Raw genomic sequence first — 11,824 nt, 5'->3', positions numbered from 1 at the left:
GCCATCCTGGTTGAGGGAGGGTGTTGGTGGGAAACAGTTCCTGGCTGTGGTGGCAAGGGCATGAGTCTACCTGCTCACACCAGGGAAGATGATCAGGAACAGAGTCAGAACACAAACTTCAAGGTTTTTTTTCTCTACTGTACTCACCTGCCAAAGGCTACAAGACCTCCTCAAACAGCGATTAGCTGACCAATGTTACTACAGGTGCCAGCAGGAGATATGTGACACCCAATGATGACATCAACTTCCTTTAGACACACCTGTCAGAGGGACTTGCTCAGGTACAGTGCTTCCTCTTCATGCCCACTTTCAGCTCTGAATAGCCCTTCCCCACCCAGTCTCCTTGATGAGCCACTGTCATCTGCCAATCATTCTTGCTGACTGCCAGCTTCCCCTTGACATCCTCCATATCCCTTTGCTTTTCTGCCATGACTGGGAGAATGAAGCCAGCTCCTCTCAATCACTGCTGTGAGTGAGTAGATCTCTATCATGAAATGTTTCCTGATGCATTTCAGTCACTCGCTGTATGTCAAATAGTTAATAAATTCCAAAAATCCATCCTGTTGAACTTCAATTACTGTATCTTCTATTAAGCTATTGTGACCTTAAATTCAAATGTCACCTCTTATTCATTATTTTTTTGTATCATGTGTCTGACATAAGCCTAGTGAATATTTTTTTTTCCTCTGGCTCAAGATCCAGAAATCACTAGGAGCGCTTGACTGTTTTTACCCAAGCCAATATGATGTCCGTTAATTGTGTGTGCTTGTTTAATTTTAAATTCAGGGCTGGGGAGATGGCTCGGTGGTTAAAGTGCTGGCTGAGCAAGCATGGGACCTGAGTTCAAATCCTCAGCACCACATGTGGTGGTAGCATGTGCCTATAAGCCTAAGGTTAAGAGGTTGGTGCAGATGCATCCTGGCGGCTCACTGGACAGCCAGTCCATCCTAAACTACAAGCTCCCAGGTCATGGAGACGTATATGGAGGAAGCTGACTTTTCTCACTCTCAGCATCCCTTAGTCAACTATAGATTTTTGTTTATAGATGGAGTCCTTGAGATTTCTCCCTTTCTGTGTTATTGTGTCTATTGGTGTTGTCATTGTTCAAGTTTTATTTAGATTGGGGTATCCTCGGTGGTGATGTTTTCCTTTTATTTCTAGGAGACAGAGTCTCACAGAAGATTCCCTGGACCTCTGGCTTCAACATTCGTTGTGACCCCTCTTCTGTAATATTTTCTGAGCATTAGGAACAGGAATTGTATTGCAAATATATTCACTGGTGCTTGGCTCCCCACCATCAATCTCTGCATGGTGGACCAGTCCTAGTTTTCTGTATTGGTCTTTTTTCTCCTGTTGCAAAGAAACACTTTTTCCACTGGGAACTATACGTGTCTGTGGGTATAAATGTTTAGGATGAAGTTAGGAATTATGCTGTTTTAATAAAGTGGTGAAAGTAGATTTTCCTGTAAGATCATGACCGAGCTCACAAGTCCTGTGTCTTTGACTAGTTTCCAGTATTCAGCACAACTTCCCTTATATTATGTGTTTCTTAACTTCAATCAGATGCTGGTTACCACTAAGAAGGAATGCCAGCATTACACATTCAGGGACATCTTGGAATCCTGGTCATTGAGGTCTGTGGGTTCACAGTTGGGTAGAACTTTTGATTGCTTCCTTCTCTTGATAGCTTCCAGAGAGTCTTCTGGGACTATGAAAGTTAATACTCAGCCAGGAAGCTTTCAGGTCAGATATGGCTCTGAGCCTCCAGGTCCTGTGCCTGAATACATGGATTCTTCAACAATAAGGATATACTTTCAACTTCCAGAAGGAAACTAAGGCAAGGAATTGTTTTGGAAGTCTCATGGATTATCCTAAACAACAACTTTAAAGAGTTTCTCAGGCCTGGTACCAGGGTTTTATGAGATAGTTTATGGATCTTGAGGAGAGCATTGTCAATCCAAGAGGCCTAACCAGTTAAATATATCTGCATACCCTTTTACTTACATGTATTGTACAAAATTTCTCTCTAAATGGATTAAAGATATTAAGGTAAGCCTCAAAATACAAACAACTAACTCTGATGAGATAGAGGTGCAGGAAAAGAGTTTCTGAATGGGACTTCATTTGCCTGGGAATTAAGGCAAACCATTAACAAATGGAACCTCATAAAAATTAGATGCTACTGAACAGCTACAGAAACAATCAATTGAGTGAAGAGGAAATCCAGATAGGGAGAGATAAACTTTGCTAGCTCTGCCTCTGACAGTGGATTAATGTTCAGAATATATAAAGACGTAAAAAAAATTAATAGAAAACTAAATGATCCATCAAAAAATAGGCTACGGATTTGAACAGAGACCTCTCAGAATAAGAAATAAAATGTCTAGATGTCATATCACATCTGCACTCTTGAATTTCTTCTTCTATGGCCCGTCCTTGCATTTTTTCTCACAAATGAAAAATCAATGGGAATAGCATGTGAAATTTGAATGGAAAGATATGGAGGAGGGATATTTTTATACTGATGATGCCTCTATTCTTACTGGGGAAATGGACTCTGTTCTCTTTATAGTGTATGCCTTGGTGATCTTTAATGAATGGACAGGGAATCATGAGGCTGATCACTGGCCTGCTCCCTGGGTCATCTAGACAGTGTAACCACCTGCTTCTTTGGATTCTTTTTGCTTGGAACTTGGAATCCAAATTCAAAGTTGGTGATGATGGCATACACCTATAGCCTCAACATGTGGAAAGCTGAGGCAATTGACAAGTTTACAGCTATACTGACCTTGTAAGCATACTCTAGGCTTGAGACGTAGCTCAGTTGCATAGTGTTTCCAAAGTATATGCAAAGCACTACAACCATAACAAGATCACACACCACCACCACCACCACCACCTCCAAAAAAAGAAAGAAAGGAAGAAAAGGAGGAAGGAAGGAAGGAAAAAAGAAAGAAAGGAAGAGAAAAGAAAAAAGAAGTAAAATGGCTAAGAGCTATTTTTAAAAGTTACCTTTAGCAACTAAGGAAATAAAAATCAAAACAACTTTGAAAGTTCATCTTTACCCAGTCAGAATGGCTAAGATTAACAAAACAACTGAGAAAAAATGCTGGGGAAGATGTAAAAAAAAAAAAGGGAGCCCTCATTCACTGTCCGTGGGATTGCAAACTGGTGCTGCCGCTCTCAAAATTCTCAAAATACTAAAATTCATTCCACTGCATGACCTAGCTATACCACTTTTTGATACCTTCTCACATGACTCGACATTCTACTCTACAGATGCAGCAGAACATTGACCAATCATGTTCGCTGATGTTCTATTCACAATAGCTGGGAAATGGAAACAACTTAAAAGTCCTTTCTGGTGGTGAATGGGTAAAAATGTGGTACATAAGGAACACCATTCATCTGAGAAGAACAATTAGATCATGAACTTCGCAGATGAATGGATGGAACTAGAGAAGGTCATATCGAGTGAAGTGACCCACATCCAGAAAGACAAATATCCCATGTTCTCTCTCATCTGTGGTTCCTATCTCCAAATCTTCAGATGTGAGTGCGGAACTTAGAATTACCACAAAATCCAAGGAAGTAAAAAGGGACCATGGCAGGGCATGGGGAGGGGTACTTGGAAGGGGACTAACAGGACACAAGTGATTTGAAGGGGGGAATGGAAAAGATTGGAGGAGGAGTGTTATCAGGGAGAGACAGAAATGCAGGAGAGGGAGGGGAGAGGGAAAATAACACTCAGGATGGCTGAAAAAGCCAAAAGGAGCCAAAAATCATAATTTTTGATGGGGAAGCTTTTAAGTTTCAACCTCAGTTTTTGTCTCCGAAAACTGGTATTAATTTCCACTCTACAGAGATTTGGAACTGACATGTAAGAATTAGCAAGGAACTTGCAATGAATCCTAGACATCCTGAGATAATATGCTTGTCTGTTCAGAGGAGGGAAAATAGCAGTTGGAGTCCATCCTTTATGGTCCTAAGGGAAACCAGCCTGGGAAAGGAAAGGGAGCAGAGCTGAAAGAGGAGGGGAAGCTGGTGGGAGCTCCGACTGAAGAGAACCAGAAGGCTCATCCCGAATAATGAGCACACACCCCTTGTGGTTCAAGCCAGGTTTAATGTGCTGTCTTACAATTGCTGACCATAAGAAGTCTAACTTTGCAGCAGGACCAGACTGTTCTTGCATACTTTTCCACTAGGTATTGATGGCCCAAACATTCCAAGTCATAAATTCTCTAAGTCCAGCAGCCCACTCCTGAGACATGCTTAATTGCCTGATTCGATAGCTGTCTCAAGATTCAACTCAAAAATACTTTCCTAAGGTCACCAGCTAACTCATGGCAGTATCGAATTCCAGCACATGAGTAAATGCACAAATGTCTAGACAAGCAGCCCGATGGTGGACATAGTTCTTTTGAAACTGATTTCATAAATGAGTGTGGGAAATATGAGTTCTCTATGCTAATGAAACCGAATCTGCTTCCTGATTTATAAACTTAATACTAAATGTAGAAAATACTCATTTTCACTCTCACATGTAAATATAAAGAGTAGAGGAAAGGCTAAGAATTTGAATATATGCTATTATTGTTAACTGCCCAGAAATTTCAGGAATGTTTAGAATTAAATATTTATAAAATACCCATTTTGAATGCATTTTTAAAATTTTATTTTCCAATATAATGACAGTGAAATTTTACATAGCCTATATTGAATTGATGTATTCAAATGAGGCTTTACCAATAATAAAGTAGATTAATACATTGCTAGAGTTTGGCATTTGCCTTTATGTCAAAAGAGTTAATTTAGCTCTATGAATTACAAAAGACTTTGTATTTGGTTCTTTTAAAAGCATTACTAAATGGTTGACCTGTGTAGTTACATAATGTTTTGATAGCTCCATTCACATCTACAGAAACTTTTAAAAATGATTCTGAATATTGCAGGCAAAATACTTTTATTGTAGGCAATTATTTAATCTGCATATTTGGCTTGATGCATAATAGATTGTGTGGAAAAGGCATCCACAATATGCTTGAGTTTCCAGCATCTAGCTTTCTTTTCTTTTTTTTCCTTTTAGTAATGATATTGACAGACTGTTTTCTGGGTTTTTTTTTCTTTTTTCTTTTTCTTTGCCAGATTATAAAAATGAGGCTGGTTGGGAGTTACTTGTAGTTTCCGAGTTGAATGGCAGAGCGGACATAGACACATCGGAAGGTGGATGGCTGGATCTCCCAGTACTGGACAGGGTTACTGAAAAGACTCACTCCGGAGTACGAAGCCTTCTTAGTGTTGTAGCCAGGTGGGCAGAAGTCATTTGACCCGACTGTGGAGATGTTGTTGTTGTGAAGGTAGACAACCTGTAACATGAAATAGTGCGGAAGGATTATTCTCCCAGTATGTGTATTGAGGTTCTTCACGTAAATACTGCTTTTCATTTGGACCTTTTGATATGAATACATTATGACTCCTCAAACCAAATTCTGTTTCCTGCCTTCCTCTCAAAAGCTGTTTTTCCTTCCTCTATCTCTGTAAATCTCACGACAATCCTTCTAGATGCTCAGGCTGGAAACATTACAATTATACTTGCACTCACCTTCCACATGGACTCTCTACCCCATCATCCAGCTCTGCTCTCTAATCTTCAAAGTGCATCATAGAGTGGTCCTCCTCATATCTACTCCAACAGCCCAGCTTAAGTTTCTAGGCCCCTTCCTTAACTGTTGAAACTGCTGGTTGCTCCTCCTACTTTCTCCTTTGTATTTCAAAAGTCCATTTATTAAAAAAAAAATTACATCTCAGAGGAACTCTAAAAATAGCCACTACAAAAACCACCAACAAAAAGGGCAGTCTGAAGGTAAATTTAAAAGACGATCCATGTCACAAAAACAGAAGATGAAAATTACACTTTGTGCTTCCCTAGGGGAAGAGGGGGGAAGCAAGTTCTCACCAGAACCTTCCCATCCTACAGTTTGAAACCATTCTGCTCCAAGCCTGTATCTTATCCTGTCACTGTCCAAGCCCAGTCCAGTGTCACACACAGGCTTCCTCCCCTGCAGTAACTGCCCTAAGGCATCTGTAGGTTTGCTGCCTCATTTTCTCCTTTCAGACACACCTTCTCTCATTATCCCTATCTGCCATTCTTAATTCAGAGCTATGTCTATCTTTATTCATAGCGGTTATCACTATGCAATGTAATGGGGCTTCTCTATTTTTCTTTTCTAGAGCAAAAGTTTAATGAGAGAAGAAGCTGTTCCCTTTGCTCATGGCTACATCTCCAGTGTCTCTGCAGAAAGGAGATAGTTAAGAAATACAGTGACTGAATGGGGGTCATTTTATACATTGGATATGCATTTATCACATACTATCTACATTGAATATCAAAACTGTAGAGCAAAAATATAAAGCTAAACTACTTAATAAAGATCTATAGGATGAAGTAATGTGTAATAAACTGAACAATAAAGGAAAATTTACACATTAGAATTTAAATAAAGAAACACAAACTCCAAAGTATACTTAAGTATGCATTTACAAAGGTAGGCTTAAAAAGGTTTTCCTTTAGATTTTTTTGTTTTTGAGACACTCTCCTTGCGTAGTTCAAATTATCCTCAAGTTTTCGATTCTCCTGCCTCAGCGTCTCTCATTCTGGGGTTACAAGAAAGTACCAACATCATACTCTGCTGATATTTAATTTACAAAACCTACTCTAGAAATATTGAATTTAAATCCATGAAAATATTTTATAAAATACATTTTGTTGTCATGTGTAACACAATGGTAATTTGGCCATAAATTTTCTTAGTGTCACTAGACACCAGATTTACTTAAAACCTAAAGAGACATCAACCAGACATAATGAAACACACCTATAATCCTAATACTTAGGTGATGGGGTAAGAGGTTCATGAGTTTGAGGGCAGGCTAGGCTATATAGTGAGATAATCCAAAATAAATTTGAAGTAAAGACTTTAGAAATACGATTTTCAAGTGAGGATTTGTAATCTGTCACCTGCAGGGAAATCCTTATCTGCGTAGTGTTTAAAACGCCCTTATTCATGTAATTATGTAAAGGGACAATGGTATGTAACATTAAAAACCAGGAAAGAGTATTGTTATAACCAAAGCAATCATTTTGGTAATACTTTTAGGATTCTTACATTTTGAAAATGTTATATTGTTATTACTATCCTCTATTCCAGCAGTACTTGTCAAGAAAAGCAAATAACACTTAGTAAGAATTGATAGCTCATGCCAAAAAATGAGAGAAGAATATGTCAAGGAATATGACAAGCAATAGACCATGAACAAGAAGAAGCAGATTCCACATCCTATCAGGTTGGTGTTTTCTAATTCAAAGGCCAGACAAAAACTATAAAAAAAAAAATTGTAGTCAAATAAACAAAAGTTTTTAAATAGTGAATGAAATATTAAGAAGCTGTATTTCACAATGTATAGAAGGACTGAATATTATTTCCAAGAATGATTTATCTCAAGGACATAAAACTGTTTTAACAACTTGGATGAATTAATTTAACATACTCTATTAACAATGAAATACAAAGCATCATCTCAACAAGCACAGACAATTCTTGCAAAGAAGAAAGTGTTCAAAATTTTGGCTAAGCTAGGAATAGAAGGGTGCTCTTTCACTTGATAAAGAGCATTTGCAAAACAGTTCCAGCTAATGTCTCCCTTAGTGGTAAATGGGAACACCCCAACCCCCATTAAGACAAGAAAGTTACATCACTTTTATTTTACATAGTTATTCTAAAAATTAATAAGTTAGGCATGTTTACTACACAATAAGAATGTATATATGACAATATTTAAAGTTTCTTTATATGCAGTAGCTTGAATTTGTATCCTCCCAAGTTTGTGTTTTAAAACTGTCATCCCAATAATGTGGGGTAGGGAATGGGCCTTTGGAAAGTGACCAGTCTCAAATGGGATTGCTGTCCTTACAAGAAAACACTCTCTTTTGGTCATGTGAGACTAAGAGCTGATATCTGGAGTTCAACAGCTGAGTGAGGCCCTCACTAGAACTTAGCCATGCTAGCATTCTGATCTTAGGCCATGAATTTTTTTCAAGCCTCTAGCTCATGGGATTTTGTTATGGTAGAGGGCTATGACACTAAAAACTATTCCCAAGGAGACTTCCCTTCCTCCTAGAATCACAGAAGGAGATTCCTCTTCAGATGGTCCTCATAAGTAGGAATGGCTTTGCATTACCTGGATGTACTTATGCTCTGCAAGCCCACCAGGCACTTTGATGAGTTTGTTGTTATCCAAGTGGAGTTCCCTCAGATGGGGAGTGTTGGCCAGAGTGCCATTGTCTACAGCAGAGATGCTGTTGAAACTCAACCCCAACCTGTAGAAGAGAACAGAAAAAAATAGTGTGCACAGCAGTCAGGAATCCCTTTCTTATGGACTGTAGGTAATTGAGCAATTGATCACGCATTTCTTGCTTTTGCATTGGCTGTTTCTCACTTTTCTGAGCTTAGACAAACACTATTCTCTCTCTCTCTCTCTCTCTCTCTCTCTCTCTCTCTCTCTCTCTCTCTGTGTGTGTGTGTGTGTGTGTGTGTGTGTGTGTTTGTTCATGTATGTGTGCAGGTGTGTGTGTAGTTGTATGAGGTGTGTGCCAAGTTGCATGAGCATATATATATGTATGTATAGTTCAGAGGCCAGAAATCAATACTGGTTATCCTCCTCCATAATTTTCCACCTTAGTTTTTTAGATAGTCTTTGACTGAACATAGGATCACCAATTTGTCAAAACTAGCCAGTCAGCAAGCTCCTGGGATCCCCTTGTCCCTTTCTTCCAGGGTAAGTGCCACAATGCTTAGGTTTTTATGTAGGGAACCTGGTCTTAAATATTCATGATGAACAACATTGACTTGACTAACAGAATCATCTCCACCACCCTAAAAGCCTATTCTCAACAACTCAGCTCAGCATGACCTTTATTGAGACTCCTGAGTGGATAAATTGAATAAAAATTCTTCTGTAGCATTCTGAGATCATCTTGGAAGTTATAAAAGGCAATGTTATGACTTGATTAATTCCATTCCTCTCCTTTGAAATAGAAACTGTCTTGTAGTGTAAATCAAGTCCTAACATAGAATTAGTGTGGAAAGTGGCATAGTCAACAAATAACAATGAATTGATTTCTACATGTAATAAACATGCAAATTCATCTGGTAAAGAACAAAGGTAAGAAGGTAAGCCTACCTTCTAGAACAATAAATAGAATTAGTGTGCTGTCTTGGATAAAAACAGGTTCTCTAATGACCCTTTAGTGAAAATCTGGATCAGCTTGGTGTGAGTTTCACTTCCTCCCAGTCAGGCATCTGAGTCATTTCTCTATGCTTTACAAGTTCCATTTGGTGGAGGTCTTGGTTCATATGTCTTAAATTAAAGACATAACAAATGAAGATTCTATGATATTAATGGGATTCCAAGCCAGAAGAAGTTGGCTTGGAGGCATGACTAATCCACTAAACATTCTAGGGACAAAACCGCCCAAAGCAGAAAACTGTTAATCCATAGGGCAGATACCAGAATAATGAAAGACATTTAACAGCTGCAGGGGATGAGGAGAATGTTTATCAAGTGTCTTCCCATGCAAAGGAGTGGTCTGGAGATTTCTGAATGATTTCTCTAGCTATCAGGTAGGTCCAAGGCTTGAGCCCACTGGAACTCAGATGCTGGCCTTACATAAATAAAGCCTCCCAAGTATGGTCCTGGCTTTACTTTAAAGTAATAGCTAAAATGTGCAGATGATGTAAAAAGAAAAAATACAGATAGGCAGGGCCACAAAAAAAGAATTTTTACTTTTGTGAGCTTGCAGTAAATGTGTAATGATATTTTCTTTCAAGTCCTTCAAAGAACAGGGGTTAGAGAATTTCTTTGAAGTTATTCTGAAAGTAATATTTCTATGTTCATATAGATGCCATTTGAATACATTCTCAAATTTGGATTAACTTGTTATAGTTTTCTTAACTTTCTCCTTGATAATACTAAATTAGAATATACTAAATGGACATTTCATTTTTTAACTGAATACCTTTACAAAAGATCTATAAACAAAAAATATCCACAAAATATATGATCAATCTTGTTGTCTATAGTAACTGTAATAGTCCATTGACTTTTGCCAAGAATGCAACAGATAAACTGAAATTTTGCTTCGAAAATATTTTAACTTGAGATAGAATAAAAATGGGTAGAGCATCATACTTCTAAAGATGAATAACACACCCCCTCATTGTTTTGATAGAAAATAATACATTTTCTTACTTAGCCAAATTAGTCAGTCCTTTCAGGCTGGATGCATCAACTTTGGTGATCTTGTTTCCATCCAGGTGCAATTCAGTGAGGGAAGGAGGGAGACCTGGAACATGCAAACAGATGCTGGCTCAGCCAAGAGGCATCATACACACAGAACGTCTTTCCATGGGGACGCATACTGTCGATTTCTAAAAACCATTTCAAATCATCTTGAGCTTCATCTTTTTCCTTCTTTTTTTATGATAACAAATACATACTTTAAAGGGATGTGACACTTGACTGCTTCTACCTGAGAGGGACTTAGATAAAATGATGAACTCTTTACATCATGTGATAATTTTTTTTTCTGCTGGTACCCAAGGATGGAAGTCACACATCGAACCCCTCACAGCTCTTTCCACTTGTGTCCATGGGCTCACACTGCTGCTGTTTTATGAACAATTGGAATGTAGGACAAAATGAGGAGGTGAACATTGGAACTGTCATGGAAGGATTATGCATCAGTGTTATCAGCGAAGTCTATATATAAATAGAAGCAGGTATGTCATTTACAAGTATTAGTCATAACAAGCACTAGTGTACTGTGCTGAGGTTGGGCCTTTGACGTGACTTCTCCGTGAGAGTGTTGGATGCCTCTGCACCATGACTGGGCAGCATGGCAAAAACATACCGTGGAAGTGGCTGTCAACCTTCCCAATGCTGTGACCCTTGTGTTGCGGTGATTCCAACCAAACAATTATTTTTCATCGCTACTTCATAACTGTAATTTTGTTACTGTTATAAATAGTAATGTAAATATCTGTGTTTTCTGATGATCTTAGGTGACCACTGTGAAAGGAATGTCACAACCCACGGGTTGAGAACCTCTAGCTTACATGGCCCTACTACATCCAGACTCTTTCTTTGTAAGAGGGCTGTGAAGAGCCCTATAGTAAGTAACCTGACATTCATAGAGACCTGGATAAATAATCTGACATCCCAAGGACCACTAAACTCTCAACAATACTTCATGAAGCGCTGCTATTTCCCAAGATTTAGTAATGTAAATAATAAGCAATATTTGAATTTATTTTCATTTTTCTGCGTCTGCTGTGTGTTTATATAGGACTGTGTGTTTATATGGCTGTTGAAAATTCAGTGTCCCACTGTAAAGAATAACAGCAGTTACAAAGAACACAGTAAATGGATGCATATAGATCTAATAACTGGTTGAAGCAAGTTTCACTTCTCTTTGTCTATAAAGACACATAATAAGGAAATAACAGATTTCGTTGCTATGAAATTTGCATTACACCCACCAAATTATGTTAATGATTGTATTTATTGCAATAATTCTTATATGTCGGTTTTAAAATTGTTAAGGTTGTTTGTAGATGAATGCTTTAAGTGTCAGATACTATGAAAACATGAAGAAATAAATTAATAACTTCTACTTGTCCTGTCTCTGTTATGTACCAAACACTGACCATGTTACTTTTCTCAACGACATTAATTTTCTCAGTTCCAAAAATAATGAAAATCAATT

General features: G+C 38.2%; 1 protein-coding gene across 2 annotated transcripts in view; it reads right to left on the bottom strand.

Moving 5' to 3' along the window:
• Positions 1-4,651: 4,651 nt before the first annotated feature.
• The window catches only part of Dcn (decorin), a 33,605-nt gene continuing 26,432 nt past the window's right edge, over positions 4,652-11,824 (bottom strand). For both annotated transcript variants that reach the window (XM_006989034.4, XM_006989035.4), the window contains exons 6-8: positions 10,309-10,402; positions 8,239-8,377; positions 4,652-5,366 (exon numbers count right to left, since the gene is read on the bottom strand). In XM_006989034.4, the coding sequence (XP_006989096.2) occupies positions 5,172-5,366; positions 8,239-8,377; positions 10,309-10,402 (428 nt within the window). In that variant the 3' untranslated portion in view covers positions 4,652-5,171. The remainder of the gene's footprint in view (positions 5,367-8,238; positions 8,378-10,308; positions 10,403-11,824) is intronic.

This window comes from Peromyscus maniculatus, chromosome 18 (assembly GCF_049852395.1).
Source record: "Peromyscus maniculatus bairdii isolate BWxNUB_F1_BW_parent chromosome 18, HU_Pman_BW_mat_3.1, whole genome shotgun sequence".
NCBI lineage: Eukaryota > Metazoa > Chordata > Mammalia > Rodentia > Cricetidae > Peromyscus > Peromyscus maniculatus.
Note: the sequence above shows the minus strand (reverse complement) of the source record. Positions and strands in the feature narration are given on the sequence as shown.